The 21,059-nt window shown below is 34.4% G+C and overlaps 1 protein-coding gene across 2 annotated transcripts in view; it reads left to right on the forward strand.

The window, feature by feature from the left end:
* Positions 1-20,312, forward strand: part of cratb (carnitine O-acetyltransferase b) — a 67,069-nt gene extending 46,757 nt beyond the window's left edge. For both annotated transcript variants that reach the window (XM_084423734.1, XM_084423735.1), the window contains 5 exons: positions 12,332-12,454; positions 12,548-12,683; positions 14,381-14,443; positions 14,519-14,656; positions 19,510-20,312. In XM_084423734.1, the coding sequence (XP_084279860.1) occupies positions 12,332-12,454; positions 12,548-12,683; positions 14,381-14,443; positions 14,519-14,656; positions 19,510-19,713 (664 nt within the window). In that variant the 3' untranslated portion in view covers positions 19,714-20,312. The remainder of the gene's footprint in view (positions 1-12,331; positions 12,455-12,547; positions 12,684-14,380; positions 14,444-14,518; positions 14,657-19,509) is intronic.
* The last annotated feature ends 747 nt before the right edge of the window (positions 20,313-21,059 follow it).

Raw genomic sequence — 21,059 nt, forward strand, 5'->3', positions numbered from 1 at the left:
GGCAGGTCTTCTGCCTCGGCTGCTCTTCGCTATAATGCGGCTTGTAAAGGTAGCCACAAACACCTGATTCAAGCATCAGACTTCCGAAATCCTCTTCTTCTATATCATATTGCTCACTCTCCTCCGCTATTGTCATAACTTTACATCTGTCTCCACAGCGCCTGTTAGCTTAGCTTCAAACAAGATGGAGGATATTGCTTTCAGTTTCAGAGAGTAAAGTCCCACCCACTGATCTGTAATAGGTCTGTAGCGTGAGCGGGTCCCGCCCCCTGGGAAAGATGAGGAACTAGTGCTTGTAGTCTCAACAGAAATCCCCCCCTCTTACACTTCCTCCTACAATGACGCAAAATGATGATTTGTGCGTCATTGTAGGAGGAAGTGTAAAAGGTAAATAACGGATTTCTCCCGTCTCAGGGGAAAATGAGAGAGTGTTGCACGACCATTCAATAGTATGACTGGGTTTCTAACAATGCAAAGCTTAATGCAAATGGGTGAAGTGTCCCTTTAAGGGTCAGAGTGTGCTCGTTGTACCATGGCGTTGGACTATTTTCTTTAATCTTCTTTAAGCACATAGGAGCAACTGTGTCTAAAGTGTCGCAATATCGAGTTGTTCTAAGCTTTCTGGGATTCTGAGGATATGAAACTAATCAGGAATGTTATTAATAAAGCAATCTTTAGTAGCAGAAGTGATAGGTCTAACTTATTTGTAACACGGAGTCGGCTTTGAAGGCTTGGCTAAATGAAGTATACACAAGACTAGATAATGATCTGAGATGTCATCACTCTGCTGCAGAATTTCAACGGCATCAACATTGATTCCATGTGATAATATTAGATCTAGAGCAGGGGTGGGGAACCTTTTTCCTATCAAGGGCCATTTACAATTTTTTAACATTCTTTAAGGGCCATTGTAATGTTGAATGAGCAGGGGCGTTTCTAGGTTTTTTAAAAACATCAGGGGCTGAGCCCGAAACATCAGGGGCTGGGGGTGGGTAACAAGATAACATGATTCGATACAGAGAATAATGTATATTTTAGGCCTATATGCAGGGGGGCAGACTGGTTAAAAAATTCAGTCCTGGCACTGTCGCCACACCAGCCCATATTACCACACAGACACACACATTCAAATGTGAGGTAGTTAGGGGGGTTGGGGGGCATGCTCCCCCGAGAAAATGTTGATTTCTTGGACCTACATATGTGCATTTTAAGGTGTTTGAAGGCCAACATTTTTTGATAACAATAGCTTTAAAAGCTTGTCAGTGGGCAGTAGCATAAATTATTTGTCAAGATAACAGATTCTTAAACATGAGAATGAGGATAAATGTTGAAATGAATCCACACTACAAAATGGAAATGCAAAATGTTTCTGCTTATTGTTGACAATACACAATCACATATTCCAAACAGGAATGGCCTTAAATGAGAAATCTTTCAAGGATTATTTTGCATAGATGTAAACTTTTTAGCATTAAAGATTGGTTTCAGCAACTTGTTTCTTTCTTGAGTTAATCAATGTTTTTGGCACTATTAAATCAGCTCAATTAAATTTCAATTGTTCACTCATAAAGACAGTCACTTGTCACCACCTACTGGCTTAATGATGCAAATTGCACAAACACAGACAAGCGGAGTGATACAAACTGTGAAAAGGCTGATGCTGGTGAAATATTCGAACACATTCGAGGACCTTATATATATATATAGGCTACATATCAGAGTTAAATAGGAATACATTGTAATAATGTTAATCAAGCAGACTAAATCACACGACTGCGCAGCAATATTTAAGCTCATTATACAAAGGAAATAATACAGATCTAGACAAACTGGGTTGCTTATAGTTAAAATCGTCATGAACGATCATTTAGGCTAGATGTAGGCCTATTTTTCACATTTTTGGTCACAAAATATTTAGTCAGTTTTGATGACTTTGCAATATTGATAAAATGTTTGAATATTAATAATGAAAATTGAGTAGGGCTACGCCAAAATGTGTAACATTTATGTAGCCTACAAAGGAATACAAAAGCCCCGACATAGAGTTTTGATGCAGCTTTAATCTCCCTTTTGGTTATTTCAATACTTAAATGACGACAGAACACGACGTTACATGCTAGTAGTTTATTTTGCGTGATACAGGGCGCGCCGCATTTGCACGTGATTGAAGAGTGCGCGCCGCGAGCAAACGGCTGGCACGACGTAAGTAAGTTAGTTTTTTGCTGCTTCCGGTTTCATATTTGTCAGTCAACTTTTCCAAATAATTCAATTCAATTCAAATTTATTTGTATAGCGCTTTTCACAATACATATTGTTTCAAAGCAGCTTTACAGAAAGTGCATTTCAGAAATGTACATAGAGAAATACAGTTAGTTAATCATGTATTGATTTAGGGCATAAACATATCGCCAGCGTCGAGTCGTCTCTTCACAGGCGTCGAGTCGTCTCTTCACGGGCGTCGAGTCGTCTCTTCACGGGCGTCGAGTCGTCTCTTCACGGGCCTCGAGTCGTCTCTTCACGGGCCTCGAGTCGTCTCTTCACGGGCGTCGAGTCGTCTCTTCACGGGCCTCGAGTCGTCTCTTCACGGGCCTCGAGTCGTCTCTTCACGGGCGTCGAGTCGTCTCTTCACGGGTGTTGGGGCATCTGTAGTTTCCATGGGAGGCTGGATACAAACTGGAGCTGACGATCTGTATTTATCTCGGGACTAGCGTCCCGAGATAACAACAGAAAAGCAGATGGGAAATAATTAGCGTAGCTGCTGTTCATAATATTAATGCATTCAATCTGATTCAACTGTAGTATAAAAGGTAGTTATTATGTGAATGCTTGGCTAAAGAGATGCGTCTTTAATCTAGTTTTAAACTGGGACAGCGAATCTGAGACTCGAACAATATCAGGAAGACTATTCCAGAGTTTAGGAGCTAAATGTGAAAACGCCCTCCCTCCTTTAGTGGACTTAGATATCCTCGGAATGACCAGAAGCCTCGAATTTAGTGATCTTAAAGAGCGCGATGGATTGTAGGGCGATAGAAGTTCCGTTAAATACAGGGGAGCTAAACCATTTAGGGCTTTATAGGTCAGTAGTAATACTTTGTAATTGATACGGAACTTTATAGGTAACCAGTGTAGAGATGATAGAATTGGTGTTATATGATCATATTTTCTTGATCTAGTAAGAACTCTAGCGGCTGCATTTTGCACTATAAATACATTCGGGGCTGAAGCCCCGGCAAAATCGGCTGACGCCGAGTCCATGCCTGGTCCTCCGCTGTCTTCGTTCCGATCCTTTTATGCGCCCCGAAGCTGATGATCAGTGAGAAACTTGAAACCGGTGCGGCGCGCGCGCCCCCCGAAGCTCATCCGTGAGAAACTTGAAACCAGTGCGTCGCGCATAACACTCGCGCTACTGGCCTCGCCCTGCTCTCACGGCTCGTGGACTCGTGCTGCTTGCCACTTTGCCTATTTTGTGTTTTCTATCACAGGAAAAGTAATTGCTGAGATTTTTTTTTTTTTGTTTGTTTTTTTTTTGGGAGGAATTGACTCGCGGGCCGCATCAAACTGTTTTGCGGGCCGGACGTTCCCCACCCCTGAGCTAGAGTATGATTGCGACAATGACTATCTATCTTTCTTTAACTAATCCATCTATCTTTTTATTCTTTCTAACTAATCTTTCTTTCCTTCTAACTAATCTTTTTTTTCTTCTAACTAATCTATCTTTCTTTCTAACTAATCCATCTATCTTTCTTTTTTTCTTTTTCTTTCTTTTTTCAAACTAATCTTTGTCTTTCTAATCTTTCTTTCTTTCAAACTGATCTTTCTTTCTAACTAATCTATCTTTCTTTATTTCTAACTAATCCATCTTTCTTTCTAACTAATCCATCTTTCTTTCTTTCTTTCTAACTATTTTTTTATTTTTTACTTTTCTTCCTTTCTTTTTTTAACTTTTCTTTCTTTTTTACTTTTCTTTCTTTCTAACTATTTTTTTACATTTCTTTTTAACTTTTCTTTCTTTCTAACTAATCTTTCTTTCTCTCTTTTTTCAAACTAATATTTCTTTCTTTCTCTTTCTAACTAATATTTCTTTCTTTTTTCTTTTTCTTTTTTCTAACTAATCTTTCTTTTTCAAACTAATCTTTCTTTCTAACTAATCTTTCTTTCTCTCTTTCAAACTAATATTTCTTTCTTTCTAACTAATATTTCTTTCTTTTTTCTTTCTTTTTTCTAACTAATCTTTCTTTCTTTTTTCTAACTAATCTTTTTCTTTTTTCAAACTAGTCTTTCTTTCTTTCTTTTTTCAAACTAATCTTTCTTTCTAACTTTTCTTTCTCTTTCTAATATCTTTCTAACTAATCTTTCTTTCTTTCTAACCAATCTTTCTTTCTTTCAAACTAATATTTCTTTCTTTCTAACTAATATTTCTTTCTTTTTTCTAACTAATCTTTCTTTCTTTTTCAAACTAGTCTTTCTTTCTTTTTTCTAACTAATCTTTCTTTTTTTCTTTCTAACTAATCTTTCTTTCTTTCTAACTAATCTTTCTTTTTTTCTAACCAATCTTTCTTTCTAACCAATCTATCTTTCTTTCTAACTAATCTTTCTAACTAATCTTTCTTTCTCTTTCTTTTTTCAAACTAATCTTTCTCTTTCTAACTAACTAATCTTTCTCTTTCTTTCTTTCTTTTTTCAAACTAATCTTTCTTTCTTCAAACTAATCTTTCTTTCTTTCTAACTAACTAATCTTTATTTATTTGTTTCTAACAATCTATCTTTCTCTCTTTCTTTCTTTCTAACTAATCTTTCTTTCTAACCAATCTATCTTTCTAACCAATCTATTTTTCTCTTTCTTTCTAACTAATCTTTCTTTCTAACTAATATTTTTCTTTTTTCTTTTTCTTTTTTCTAACTAATCTTTCTTTTTCAAACTAATCTTTCTTTCTAACAAATCTTTCTTTCTTTCTAACCAATCTATATTTCTCTCTTTCAAACTAATATTTCTTTCTTTCTAACTAATATTTCTCTTTTCTTTCTTTTTTCTAACTAATCTTTCTTTTTTCTAATCTTTTTCTTTTTTCAAACTAGTCTTTCTTTCTTTCTTTTTCAAACTAATCTTTCTTTCTAACTTTTCTTTCTCTTTCTAATATCTTTCTAACTAATCTTTTTCTTTTTTCTTTCTAACTAATCTTTCTTTCTAACTAATCTTTCTTTCTAACCTATCTATATTTCTCTTTCAAACTAATTTATTTCTTTCTAACTAATATTTCTCTTTTTTCTTTCTTTTTTCTAACTAATCTTTTTCTTTTTTCAAACTAGTCTTTCTTTCTTTCTTTTTCAAACTAATCTTTCTTTCTAACTTTTCTTTCTCTTTCTAATATCTTTCTAACTAATCTTTTTCTTTTTTCTTTCTAACTAATCTTTCTTTCTTTCTAACCAATCTTTCTTTCTCTCTTTCAAACTAATATTTCTTTCTTTCTTTAATATTTCTTTCTTTTTTCAAACTAGTCTTTCTTTCTTTTTTGTAACTAATCTTTCTTTCTTTCTAATATTTCTTTTTCTAACTAATCTTTCTTTTTTCTTTCTAACTAATCTTTCTTTTTTTCTTTCTTTCTTTCTTTTTTCTATCTAATCTTTCTTTCTTTCTAATATTTCTTTTTCTAACTAATCTTTCTTTCTTTTTTCTTTCTTTCTAACTAATCTCTTTTTTTCTAACCAATCTTTCTTTCTAACCAATCTATCTTTCTTTCTAACTAATCTTTCTTTCTAACTATTCTTTCTTTTTTAACTAATATTTCTTTCTTTCTAACTAATCTTTCTTTCTTTTTTACAAACTAATTTTTTCTTTCTAACTAATCTTTCTTTTTTCTTTCTAACTAATCTTTCTAACCAATCTCTTTCTTTCTAACTAATCTTTCTTTCTAACCAATCTCTTTCTTTCTAACTAATCTTTCTTTAACTAATATTTCTTTCTTTCTAACTAATCTTTCTTTTTTACAAACAATTTTTTTTCTTTCTTTCTAACCAATCTTTCTTTCTAACCATTCTTTCTTTCTCTTTCAAACTAATATTTCTTTCTTTCTAACTATTTCTTTCTTTCTAACTAATCTTTCTTTATTTTTTCAAACTAGTCTTTCTTTCTTTTTTCTAACTAACTAATCTTTCTTTTTTTCAAACTAATCTTTCTTTCTAACTAATCTTTCTTTCTTTCTAATATATCTTTATTTCTAACCAATCTATCTTTCTTTCTTTCTAACTAATCTTTCTTTCTTTCTTTCAAACTAATATTTCTTTCTTTCTTTCTAACTATTTCTTTTTTTCTAACTAATCTTTTTCTTTTTCAAACTAGTCTTTCTTTCTCTTTTTTTCTAACTAACTAATCTTTATTTATTTCTTCAAACTAAGCTTACTTTCTAACTAATCTTTCTTTCTAATCTTTCTTTCTTTCTTTCTAACTAATCTCTTTCTAATCTTTCTTTCTAACTAATCTTTCTTTTTTCTTTCTTTCTAACTAATCTTTCTATCTTTCTAACCAATCTATCTTTCTTTTTTCTAACTAATCTTTCTTTCTTTCTAACTAATCTTTCTTTCTAACTAATCTTTCTTTCTAACTAATCTTTCTTTCTAACAATCTATCTTTCTTTCTAACTAATCTTTCTTTCTAACTTCTTTCTAACTAATCTTCCTTTCTTTCTAACTAATCTTCTAACTCCTCTAATCTTCTGTCTAACTAATCTCTTTCTTTCTAATATATCTTTCTTTCTTTCTAACTAATCTTTCTTTCTTTTTAACTAATCTGTCTTTCTAACCGATCTATATTTCTTTTTCTAACTAATCTTTTTCTTTTTTACAAACTAATCTTTCTTTCTTTCTTACTAATCTTTCTTTTTTCAAACTAATCTTTCTTTCTTTTTAAAACTAATCTTTCTTTCTTTCTAACCGATCTATATTTCTTTTTCTAACTAATCTTTCTTTCTAACTATTTATTTCTTTTTTAACTAATATTTCTTTCTTTCTTTCTAACTAATCTTTCTTTCTTTTTTACAAACTAATCTTTTTCTTTCTAACTAATCTTCCTCTTTCTAACTAATATTTCTTTCTTTTTTCTTTTTCTTTTTTCTAACTAATCTTTCTTTCTAACCAATCTTTCTTTCTTTCTTTCTTTCAAACTAATATTTCTTTCTTTTTTCTTTCTTTTTTCAAACTAGTCTTTTTCTTTTTTCTAACTAACTAATCTTTCTCTTTTTTCAAACTAATATTTCTTTCTTTTTTCTTTTTTTTCAAACTAGTCTTTTTCTTTCTAACTAATCTTTCTCTTTCTAACTAATATTTTTCTTTTTTCTTTTTCTTTTTTCTAACTAATATTTCTTTCTTTTTTCTTTTTCTTTTTTCTAACTAATCTTTCTTTCTAACCAATCTTTCTTTTTCTTTTTTCTAACTAACTAATCTTTCTCTTTTTTCAAACTAATCTTTCTTTCTAACTAATCTTTGTTTCTAATTTATCTTTCTTTCTAACTAATCTTTTCTTTTTTCTTTCTAACTAATCTTTCTTTCTAACCAATCTTTCTTTCTTTTTTCTTTCTAACTAATCTTTCTTTTTAACTAATCTTTTTCTTTCTAACCGATCTATATTTCTTTCTTTCTTTCTAACTAATCTTTCTTTCTTTTTTCTTTCTAACTAATCTTTCTTTCTAACTATTCTTTCTTTTTTAACTAATATTTATTTATTTCTAACTAATCTTTCTTTTTTCAAACTAATCTTTCATTCTTTTTTCAAACTAATCTTTCTAACTATTCTCTTGTTTAACTATTTCTTTCTTTCTAACTAATCTTTCTTTCTAACTAACTAATCTTTTTTCTTTTAACTATTCTTTCTTTCTAACCAATCTGTCTTTCTTTTTCTAATCTTTCTTTCTAGCTATTATTTCTTTAACTAATATTTCTTTCTTTCTAACTAATCTTTCTCTTTTTTACAAACTAATCTTTTTTGTTTCTAACTAATCTTTCTTTCTTTCTTACAAACTAATCTTTTTCTAACTAATCTTTTTCTTTCTAACTTATCTTTCTTTCATTCTTTTTTCAAACTAATCTTTCTAACTATCTTTCTTTCTTCAAACTAATCTTTCATTCTTTTTTCAAACTAATCTTTCTTTCTAACTAACTAATCTTTTTTCTTTTAACTATTCTTTCTTTCTAACCAATCTGTCTTTATTTTTCTAATCTTTCTTTCTAACTATTATTTCTTTTTTAACTAATATTTCTCCTTTCTTTCTTTCTTTCTTTCTAACTAATCTTTCTTTCTTTTTTACAAACTAATCTTTTTCTTTCTAACTAATCTTTCTTTTTTCAAACTGATCTTTCTTTCTTTCTAACTAATCTTTTTTTCATTCTTTTTTCAAACTAATCTTTCTTTCTAACTAATCTTTCTTTTTTCAATCTAATCTTTTTCTTTTTAACTAATATTTCTTTTTTTCAAACTAATATTTCTTTCTAACTAAACTTTCTTTCTAACTAAACTTTCTTTCTTTCTTTCTTTCTTTCTTTCTTTCTTTCTTTCTTTCTTTCTTTCTTTCTTTCTTTCTTTCTTTCTTTCTTTCTTCCTAATATTTCTTTACTAGAAACATGGTAAATCATGTTAAACCATGCTAGGCTTTTTCAAGCCAACTTAAAGTTTGTCTACAAACTTTACCATCTAGTTAAAAATTATAAATGCAAAAAACTGCAATAGAAAAATAATGTAAAATTGATAATGGTGTATATATTATAGAATTTACTATTAAACAAATTTAGTAATATGAAAAAAAGATTAAGATACCACAAATTAAGTACAGTTGTATGTTTGCTCTCTTGAAGCCACACACGCGCACACACACACACACACACACACACACACACACACACACACACACACACACACACACACACAGACACAGGTTGCTATTAAGAATTCTTAAATGGGTTTGAATATTAAATGCCATTGCCAAGTCTGAGCTGCAAGACTTTTCATTTCAATTGAGGTGAAAATTTATCTCTCTAGAGACGTCCAAAGTTATATAGGCGCGCCGAGGGAAAAACCACAGAAAAGACTGACCATCATGGGAGAATCTCAGAGTATCCACTGTACTTCCGACTGACGGCACTATATTCTTCCTTTTGTAAAAACTGATTTTCAACAAAAGCAAAAGCTGAGATAAAACTCATCCTGCAATAAAGCAATAAAATGCACCCTGGACAGAAGATCGCTAAGAAAGAGCACAGTTCATTGTCTTGTCCAAACTTTTCTCCTTCCTTATCTCTGCATCCCCCTCTCCCTCCTCCCTCCTCCCTTCTCCCTTCCTTTCTCCCTGATTCAAGTCACTAAAAGTTCACTAAGAATGTCTATATAGCCCCTTTCACACAGAGATTCCGGAAAATACACGGATAAAGTGACCCGGGATTTGACCCGGGTTCATTTGATTTTGGTTCATTCACACTGCCAGTGATTTTCCGGAATCAGAGAGCGCGTTCACACACAACCCGTGTATGTCCCGGAAAGACACGTGACATCGATGTGACTTGTAATGTCTCAGCAGCGTCTTCAGTTTGCTTATGAGCTGCATAATTTATTATTTATTATTATTTATTTCTCTGATTCGATCATAAAATTGCGCATTTCGTACCGTTTCACAGCTGGCGAACGATCCCGGCTTCAGCGTCATCACTACGACACGGCATTATTACGGCTTTTGTTCACACAGCGCGCGTTCCGGGACTGAACACGGCAATGTTACTAGGTCCCCAACCCGGCATCGATCCCGGCATTAAACCCGGGTCATGTTTGCGTTCACACAGAAGGCGTTCCGGCAATTTGCCGGCAATTTCCCGGGTTCAATGCGCTGTGTGAAAGGGGCTTGAGTCACATATGATGTATCTTGTGAATCTATTGTTTTTCCTTTTCATGTTTGGTATCATTTTAAATGTCTTACTGCGATTGGTAAAATGGTCTTAATTTCATTGCAGTCATTGGTATTATGAGAAAGATTGAAAACTTAGGAGAATTCTGTTCTCCTCTTTGGGTGATGTCTCTTCAAGATATCTCCCCTCTCCCCTGAAACCAGGTGCTACCCCCTGGGGTACATGAATTGACCCAAAACAACTCTAAAAAATATTGGTATAACCCTTTTGTTTTGGTCTGGGTATTTAAGGGGAAGTGGCAGAGCAGACTTTGGGAACCTGTAACCAGGAAAAAAACCCATACAGTGCTCTTTCAGTGTTTTCCCGTTGGAAAACACTCACACGCCACTGCATGTCTCTGTCAGGAATACATTGTTTACTTTAGAGTCATCTTGGAGTAATTGATCTCATGTATTTATTATTTCTGAATTTGTTAATGAGTTTACTTAGGACTGTATTGCACTGGATCAAACTAGCTGTGCTCGCACTGGTGTGTCGGTCAGAACACAGGAGGCAGGAATCAGAAGTAACAGTTTAATTAAGTCCAGCATGAATAATCAGCACAATGAACAGCACAGTCAGACCACAGGGCATTGCATGGAATTATCTTATCAGATGTGGTATCTGAGGTAGTATGTTGTGTCATCTGAAACAGTGCATAATAAACAATAATTAGCTAATATCAAACATTTCCATCATCATTAACAACTGGCATTTATCCCAATATCGTTATAAACATAACATTACTTGCAGTAATACCGATTTTTACCACTAGGTGGCGCATAGCGCTCATAAACGGAATTATCCGAAATGAGTCTTTTGCTGAGTCATTACACAATAAGCTAACACATATAATTACAGAACGACGATCTATACATTATTCAAACATACATTTATACACAGGGAAAGCATTAATCAGTGATCAGTATTATACTGAACTCAAGTGTATTTGGAATATACATATTAAATGAACATCTTAGGCTAGACTCTAAGATAGTCGTCACCTCATAGACAAACGAACTCATGATGTTTTGATTATTCATCGTATGTGACACTCAATAGAAAACACTCATTAAATTACTTACATGGTATCATTGACGCACAACTTAAACATATCCACTTTGACCATGACAGTTAAGTTCAGCGCTGGAGAAACTCAAGTGGTACCTAGCATGGTCGCTCATCAGGAACAGAAAGTGACTGACGTAATGGAGTAACAACTGATCTGATTGGTTGTTCCTTCCCAACAGAATTGGCTTTTAATCATGTCCTTTTATAATTGGCATGATACATTTTTACCTGACAAATAAATGTCACATCTTGATTTATTCTAAAGTATTCTGAAATCATTATTCGTAGTAGATTAATGTGTTGTCTGGTGTTTCCGCAAAGCTACTCCAGTATAGACCAAACCGAAGGCACTAATGAATGGAGCATGTGGCACATCATTAAGGAGACCTTCCGATTTAAAATAGTTCGCACTGCATCCTCTGACTATTTCAGAACTGGCTACGCTTGTGATCGACGTGACGTCTCAAAACGATACCGGGTCCTGAATGAATAATTGAAAATATGGGATACCCAGAATAATCAAAGATCTAAATTAATTCATAATCAATATTTATGATTATTTTCTAATAAGAAACATTGAAATTGAAATTGGAGTCAGATTAAGCATAGAGCTAAAGTAATGTTGAAACTAAATTCTAATAAATTAAGTGAACTTCACTGGAGCGCTGAAAAGACATACACGCATTATACCTTCGCCCAGACCGTTGGACTCCGTCTTTGGGCCAATGGTGGTCTTTACACTTTTGATTCTAAACTGAACTCAAATGGCACTGAGAATTGGGTAAGAGAGAAACATAAACCACTTAATTGGGGAAATTGAAAGATGCAAAATAAGATACACCAGTGTTTTGCCAGATGAGAAGTTTTTTTTTCTTTCTAATTATCATATTTTTACTACTTTAATTCATTTTACTCTAATTCATTCCTTTTATAACTGTTTTAATTTTCCTTTCTTTTATTTTGTGCTTATTTTTATTCCTTTCTATGTAAAGCACTTTGAATTGCCATAGTGTATGAAATGTGCTTTAAAAATAAACTTGCCTTGCCTTGCCAAGAGCCACTCTACTTGAGTGTGTGTAAATATTTGCAGTTCAGGAAATACTTTGGCATCGCCGGTATTTTGAGGCTTAAATACCACAACACAGAAATATGAGGACAATGGAATATGAGGTTGAACAACAGATAGAGCTGCGTATCGCCTGTGTAATGGTGGTTGGAAAAGCTGTGTCTTTATGATCGTTATAGTGATGTTGTGTATATTAGGAAATGGAGATGAGGCACTGAAAGCTGATACAATAAGAAGCTAATCTGTATTTTTAAAACCAAATTCTCCCTTTAGTCTCATCAACGATTTGGACATCAAATGTTTTAACTTCCAGCGCTTTGGAAAAGAGTTTGCCAAACAACTAAAGCTGAGTCCAAACTCCTTCATCCAGTTGGCGATTCAGCTGGCCTACTACCGGTGAGGCTTTCAGAGAAACTGTTCTGTCATCCAGTAACAACAGATAATGAAATGAATTAATAAATTGCATGTTTGGTCCCTGTTCTCTGCTAGAGTTCACAATGAAGTGTGTGCGGCCTGTGACATCGCCTCTCTGAGGATGTTCAGGGGAGGACGAACAGACTACATCCGTTCTCCGACCAATCAGATGCTGAGCTTCATACAGGCCTTTGATGATGATGCAGTTTCTGTGAGTAATTAAGATGGTGGAGAGGTATGAAGGTAAAATAGTAGCAAAACTCGAGAGCATGTAGATGTGAATTTTAGAACTTGTACAATAAATATTCGTACTTGTACATGAACATTTACACTCACAGCTCCGATGTGAAAACCTGTAAAATAAAAATCTGAAGTTGAATGTTGAAATTTGCACTCGCATACAATAGTCACAAACCTGTATTCTGAATCTGAAGCTGCAGACAAGTAGACACAAATGTGTAAAATGCCATTCACAGAAATACAACGACAGACACAAACTTGTAATATATATTTTGCGTTTAATCTTACGTTCACATTCGCGGTACTACCTCAAATAGGCACTTGCAACTTCTCAAATCTGTCACTGCAATTTCAAATTGCGCGCCTTGACTTTTGCTACTCTTTTTGCGATATATCAGGTGCAAAACTAACTTGTGCACTTGAAACTCAGAGGCGGCGAGAGAGAAAGGGGGGCGGGAGGAGGGGGGGTCAAAGGAGCCGTTTTATTGGTTGGCAGTTAGCCAATGAAATGGGACTTCGATGATGTCCCGAAACCCTCGTGCACACCTTAATGCATTAGACTATTAAAAGAAATAAACGATATTATCAAACTCAGTAAACACAATGCTTATAATGCATACTACAGAAAAGCAGATGAGCACAGAATATGACGAAAGAAAGCAAATGTGTGTTCAGTGCAAATAAACTTGCTGCCTGTGTTTTATTAATAATTTAACGAATTATGTTTTTTTTTTTTTTTTTATAACTGTTGGTCCATTAAGCCTTATTAAGCATTTTCTTGGTTTTCTATGGGAGGAAAACGTACAATTAAACTCGTTTCATCCATATTCAGAGCTCAATTGCTTTGCTTTATTTGTATGGTGTTTCCTGAGTTTGGTCTTTTAATACCACTGTCTCAATTAAACGCATTGTGTTCATATTCTGTGCTCATCTGCTTTTCTGTAGTATGCTTTATAAGCATTGTGTTTACTGAGTTTGATAATATCGTGTATTTCTTTTAATATCAGTCTAATGCATTAAGCCATGTTAATGTTTCAGTGCACGCGGGTTTCGTGACATCATCGAAGTCCAATTTCATTGGCTAACTGCCAACCAATAAAACGGCTCCTTTGAACACCCCAGCTCCCGCCCCCCTTTCTCTCTCGCCGCCTCTGAGTTTCAAGTGCACAAGTTAGTTTTGCACCTGATATATCGCAAAAAGAGTAGCAAAAGTCAAGGCGCGAAATTTGAAATTGCAGTGACAGATTTGAGAAGTTGCAAGTGCCTATTTGAGGTAGTACTGCGAATGTGAACGTAAGATTAAACGCAAAATATATATTACAAGTTTGTGTCTGTCGTTGTATTTCTGTGAATGGCATTTTACACATTTGTGTCTACTTGTCTGCAGCTTCAGATTCAGAATACAGGTTTGTGACTATTGTATGCGAGTGCAAATTTCAACATTCAACTTCAGATTTTTATTTTACAGGTTTTCACATCGGAGCTGTGAGTGTAAATGTTCATGTACAAGTACGAATATTTATTGTACAAGTTCTAAAATTCACATCTACGTGCTCTCGAGTTTTGCTACTATTTTACCTTCATAGAGAGGAGACGATGGAAATGAGAAATGAATCACATTTATGGGTAACACTAATCATTAAATGTGTCTGTTTGCATGGATTTAAGAGAGAAGCCAAAGTACAGCTGCTGAGAGAGGCTGTTGATGCCTACAGCATCCTCACAGAACAGGTGAAAAACTAACAGGATTGCATGTGAAAGATCCTAATTTATGTTGACTGCATAATGAGTGCCATTTTTGATCAGTCGCTGATGGGGCAGGGCATAGACCGCCACCTGTTGGGTCTTAAACTTCAAGCCATTGAGGAGGGGCTTAGTGTGCCCAGAATTTTCATGGACACGGCCTATGGACTTGCGACTCACTGGAAACTCCGAACAGGACAGGTAACTGTTGAAAAAAGAAAAGAAACTGTAATATTTAGCATGAATGAGCATAAATTATATTTTGAATAGAAAAAATGCAGTACAAACAGATTTTTTATGTCACACGTTAACAGGGCATTAAATATTGCATGCTATATCTTTATTTTGACCATTTATTGTGATGATGTGGGTAGGCAACTGTATATCTGTATTATCTTGCTGAAGCTTTTATCACGGTATATGGTATTATCACAATATTGTAATGTTGCAAAAAAAAAGTGTTTTCATACTATAAACAGATTGAATACCTTTTTTTCTTATAACAAAAAAAAACTGAATATTTAAATACAATAAAACAATACACAAAATAAAATAAACAAATGTTTCAAACAGATTAAAGTGCAAAATAATTATAAAGAACAATAGGTAACACTTTGCAATAAAGTCTCATTAGTTAACACATTAACCCATTAACAATGAGCAATAGCTACATTTGTTGCAGAAGTTATTATTCTTTGATAACGTTAGTTACTCATTGTTAGTTCATGTTAGCTCAGGTTTTTATTTTTAATAATGTATTATTAAATGTTAAAAACTAACATTAACTAAGGCTAATAATGCTTTAAAATTATTTTTCATTGTCAGTTTATGTTAACTAATGAATTAACTAATGTCAACTAATAAAGTCTTATTGTAAAGTTTTACCAAACAATAATAAGAAATCAGAACATTTTCAATCAATATCTAGCGCATGTTGTAGTCCTGATTAAAAAAAAAAAATTAAGTTTGAAAATAAATAGCCTATTATATCTATATAAGTATTTGGTGCTGTGATAAACACCATTGCGAATACAAATATCTGAATGGCTGTTTAGAAATTCTGTTCTAAAACAAAGTAGTGCAGCTGCTTAGTTTAAGGGGTCACAGGGCTAACGGCTTCATGTCTGCTGTTCCTTCAGCACCATCTGCTCAGTGAATGTGCATTTTCATTTTAACCAGTTGATGGAAAAGTATTCTTAAAATGCCTTCTACAAAATAGTAAAAAATTATTATTCACTGTATTTTAATGTGCCCACTATAACAATACCGTGCATGGTCATTATTGTGATATATCATATTACCATATACTGTATCATCTAGATGTGGGACTTCCATGTGTCATTAACCCTCTGGGGTCTGAGGTGTTTTTGGGGTCCTTGAGATGTTCTGACATGCCCTGACATTTGTGCTTTTTTCAGTTGCTTATAAACATAGTAATGGCAAAAAAAATTTACACACTATTTAGCACAAACAGGGCTACCATAATATGTGAGCAACAAGAATGTACATGTCTGCATTTTTGAGAGAATAATGTTTATGCGTGGTTATTGAAAAAACTAAAAACTAAAGTTTCTGAAATAAGACCACAAAACACACACTAAATATGTGCCAATAAGACTTTTGTCTAATGGATGTCATCGCCTTGTGTTTTTTCTTCAAAATTATGTGAAAATCACCCTGCCTAATCCTTCACATAACACAATACATTGATTTGAATTTTGCAAAGCACTTTCTGTTTGGAAAGGCCATATGCGGAGTGGGCGTCACAGATCATGCATATGTAGTGGTTCACACCTGAGGACCGCATACTTAATGAGCCATTCATTCAGGTGAGTCACTGAGCCACAAGAATGCAAGAGCAACAGTTGGAAGCATCTCAATTCTTTTTTATTTTTCCACATATTGTGCTTGCAATTTGGCCTATAATAGCCAAGGAAAACATGTAATTGTGCAGTTAATTCTCATACTGTATTTTCAGTTTTGGAATATTTATCTTCTCCCCAAATTTGTCACTAATAAAACACAATAAAAATTATTTAAAGAAAAGGCTTATATTTACCTTTTAATAGTTTGTTTACATCTACCTTGTAAATATTTAAATAAACAACAATTCAAGTGTAATCTTTCTTTGTACAAACTAAAGTATACATTTTATCATACATATTTCAAAGTTAAGGATTTGATTGATTATTTGATTATTTTTGACAAAAAAATTGGCAAATAAAAGCTTATTTGAGGTGGCAGATATTTTACAGTAAAAATGTATAATCTATCCAAAACTAATCAATGAAATGTTGTCTTTCATATGTCTGTAACATAGGTCTTTCATTTTTATTATAAGGAATATAAATGCTAAAATGCTAAAAGGAATATAAACGAGAAAACACAGCCCCTCACAGGTTTGCGCCGTGGATTCCCGCGAGTCAGACGCGGATACTGTGTTTGTTTTAGGCTCGCGCAGTCTTCACTCGGACGCACGCTTCAATCCGTTGTGGAGACTCTCTTTTCGTTCCAGTGAAATTACAAAACAAAATACACACACACACATGTCTCTGCCTGATATACAACCACTGATAAACATAATCTGATTTGACAAAAAAAAAAAAAAACTATATGAGTGCAGATTCGAACTCAGAACCTCTGACACACTAGGCAAATGTTCTACCACTAGACCACTTGAGTTCACGTATTTACTCACGTGAAAACTCGGTGTTTACTCGGCGTGATCAATTCGCTCTTGAACATGCTGCCGTTCGTCTGAGTTACAATCTTCCTCTGAGGAAAAGCCAAGGTGAGTTATTCCTCGCTGTCCAGGATCATCTGAACGGCGTCTTTACCGGAGAAACGCGCCATCCTCTCTAAACGCGATGAACTATCAGTGAATCTGATCTGATGAAACTTCGTGTTTTCAAGGCATTGATCGGGGGGCGGGTGCGAAGCATAGATCACCTAAACTATTTACCATGTCAATAGCGCCGGGGGCGGGGCGGCCTCAGTTCATTATAGAGATAATTAGGCAGAAGGAAAAAACGGTACCTCTCCTTGCTTTCAAACGGATTACATGAGTTGAAAACATTTGTTTTTTTTATTAATTACTTCATTTAAAAGAAGAGATTTCAAGCTTCATAAAGACATATATCACGTGCCTGTGTGAGAAGTATTCGCTGAGTTATGATTCATTTTCGGACGCGTTTCAGAATGGACTACACGGACAGAGAGAAGGCAGAACTCGCTCCGTGATTATTTTTCTTAATTTGGCGAAAAGCACAACACTTTGTTTTTATTGTGAGTATACAGAAAAATAATACACATTTAACAGAATCGATTGATGTATGAAACTCCTATGGAAAATCAAAGTCAACAGAGTATTTATGAGTTTCTTTTACACTGATAAAAAAAAAAGCGAGCTGGTATCGCCGGCGATACCGCCGACCTCAGGGGGTTAATCAGAAGTTAACTTGAACTACACTGGAATGTGTATTGATGCCACTCCAAGATCAGTGTGTAAATAACAGAATTTTCTTTCTTCTTTTCTTCTTTTTTTGTGCTTTATCAGTTTAAGAGGGGGAAGGGGGTGTATGTGGTTGAGCCGTTTCATTCTTCTAGTTAGTAATGAAAAGTTTAAGAAAAGTCACACAAAGAGGGTGCTTGGGAGGAGTTGGAGTTTATCCCAGTGCCTTGGGTCATAGGCAGGGAAACACCATGGACAGATGCCCAGTCCATCACAGTTGTTATAGGGTCATATATCAACTAAATAAACAAAATGCCCCTCTCTCTTTTACTTTCATCTATACTCTTAATTTTCATTCATCCCAATATTGAGAGTGTTAGAGGTGTTAGAGGCTCTGTCATATTCTGTGATTGTTTCTGAAGAGCGCAAGCCCTCATGCATTGCGCTGCATGTGTGAAAAACAGACTGAATGAAGGTGACTTGACTTGAATGAACGGAACGTCCAAACATCCCAGTGCTGTATGGCCAGATGATAACACAAACTAAATTTCTCAGCTGGATAAAACAAACCAGCATCACGCTAGTAAAGTTTTGATGGATGGAGTATGCAATCAAGGTAAAGGCGATTGCGGTGATGTATAGGAGTTGTACAGTAAGTACGCGTGAGTCTGTTATTGATGCGCAAACAAACTGTTTATATGCGCTCTTGATGCACTGATCGCACATTGTATTTATGCAGACAAAGTTCAGTACATTCACTTTGTTTCCAAACACCTTCACTCAGGATAATGTTTTTATCTGTCATGTGTATGTTGCGGTGTTTAGTAATTCTGAATGGATCTGTGCACAGCAGTAGGCATATGCAGTCAGGTCAAGGCAGGTGGTTTAGGTTTTTTTTGGCATCTCCATGTGGTCCTGTTCGGTATCGCAACTTGACTTATCTGAAATGTAAACCAGATCTTTGCTGTTGCACTTAGGCCTACATAGGCCTACTATAAACCTATGAATTCTGAAAAGTTTTTATGGAAGTCTTATCCGAAAAGATTATTTATTTATGTATTTATTTATTTATTTATTTATTTATTGTTTGTTTGTTTGTTTGTTTTTGTCCATGGCGGCTTTGGAGTGCATAGGTTTATGAATTATATGGACTCCTTATTATCATTTGGTTATTTAGTGTCCTTTTGGAGTTTCCAAGTGTCCTTTTTGGAAAGACACCTAAATTAAATGAAAAAAGCTTGCAGGAAATAGTTTTATGAGAATCACCCTTCAATCTGGTTGTTTACTTTGCTGAATAAAGCAAATTATATTAACATGAACGTGTTAAACAAGATAAATGGTGTATGCTTAATTTCCCGATAAGTGTGCGAAATTAAAGATTGCACAAAAAGATGTGATTAATCGCGATTAAAAATAAATCAATTGACTGCCCTAGTTTTGGATTTTTGCAAATTACACCCTGCTATTTTCCATTCTCTACCTCTCCAGAACTTTCCACGTTAATTGAAATAGTTTGATTTACACAGCAGGCCTAAACGGTGAGAAAACCATAATGAAAAAGTAAAAATTACTTGTATGTCATTGTTCTTTGTTCTCCTTGCAGGTGCCCACCATTACAGACAGTGTGATGTGTTTTGGACCACTGGTTCCAGATGGCTATGCAGTGTGTTACAATCCACAGCAAGATCATGTCCACTTCTCCATAACTGCTTTCAACTGCTGTGAGGAAACCAACGCAGAGAAACTGGCTCTCACACTGGAACGATCACTTTGGGATCTCCAGGAGTTATTTCAGCCCTCCGTATAGCACAGTTTAGACATCCAGAGACTAAGAGTCAGTTTTAAAACTCTGATCCAGCATTGCAGCAGCTTCAGGGACACAGTCTTTAATATGTGATGAACAGAATTTATTCCTGAAAGTGTCAAGCTTTGTTAAATGACTGGTCTTTGAGCAAGTTTAAGTGGTCTTAATGGAAGTTTGCAAGTATGAGCACTGAGATGCAGGTGAATGTGTATGATTGGCCATTTGCTAATAAGAAATGCATGATGGCCTTTATTATTTTTATTATAAGAACAGCCAAAAGCTTAAGCTAGTGATCTAATGCTGTGGACTTGGGTCCCTCTTTAGCTTTGTCAAAGATCATAGAGTTTAAAATAAAGTCTGATTTCATGTGACGTGTTACATACCTGCTGTTCAATTTGATAAACATTTCTTGCTCATAAAATGTGTGCTTTGTCAGAAATTGACCAAATATTTAAAAGTAACACAATAAGATTTGTGTGAAATCATTGACTGTTACAAAAGCTGTAATCATAACTGTTTAAGCATATAGGAGTTGTTACTCATTATGTCCTCTATAAAACATGTTTGTTATCTGCTAATAAATTGAGTACATTGGTAACAAATGAGTTTTCTTTTAGAAACTTTTGCCAGAGATCTCCACATTTCCTCTCATTCAAGTTTCACAAATGTTCTCTATATTTTACCACAAAGTAGTTAATTTCTTTAGTTATGGTTTCCATGTGAGTTACAACTTTTTTTCCCAAAAATACATACATTGACAAAATATATTTGGACATATAAGCCACACCAGGGGTGGCACTACTACTACAAAAGTGTTGGGGCTTTAACATTTAATAATAAAAAAAGCTATTAGTATTAACTTTAAATACCATGTGCCCCAACAAATACTGCAAGTAGAACATAAATCAAGCAAATATTATTTTTAATGAATATTACTAAACAGTATAGAACCCTCAGTGTTTGCTTCCTACAATATTAGGGTTAAGTTCCCTTTCAGTCGGTCACGTTCGACGTAGTCGACGTGTCAACTGATTGGGATCACGCTAGGGAGCCTGTCATCTTTGAGTACTGTAAAAATGAGCCGCGTGGGTATGAATACGGAAGTGGATACACGCACCAGTTGTCTTTCGCTTCGGAGCCAATCGGATCTTCTGATGTCTCTGAAGAGTGTTGTTCTACAACGAGTGAGTGTGTCGGTGTTCTTCTGGAAGACTCTCACAGTGCTGGTGTTGACAGCGAGTGCAGCGGTGATTTAAGGGTTACGAGGGTTATGGGTCTTCAGATCAACTGGAGAAGAGTAACTCGTCCACAGACTGAGGAAATTTTTTCCAGTTCGGAGGTGGACTTGG

The sequence above is a fragment of the Rutilus rutilus genome (assembly GCF_951802725.1).
Source record: "Rutilus rutilus genome assembly, chromosome: 11".
Taxonomy (NCBI): Eukaryota; Metazoa; Chordata; class Actinopteri; order Cypriniformes; family Leuciscidae; genus Rutilus; species Rutilus rutilus.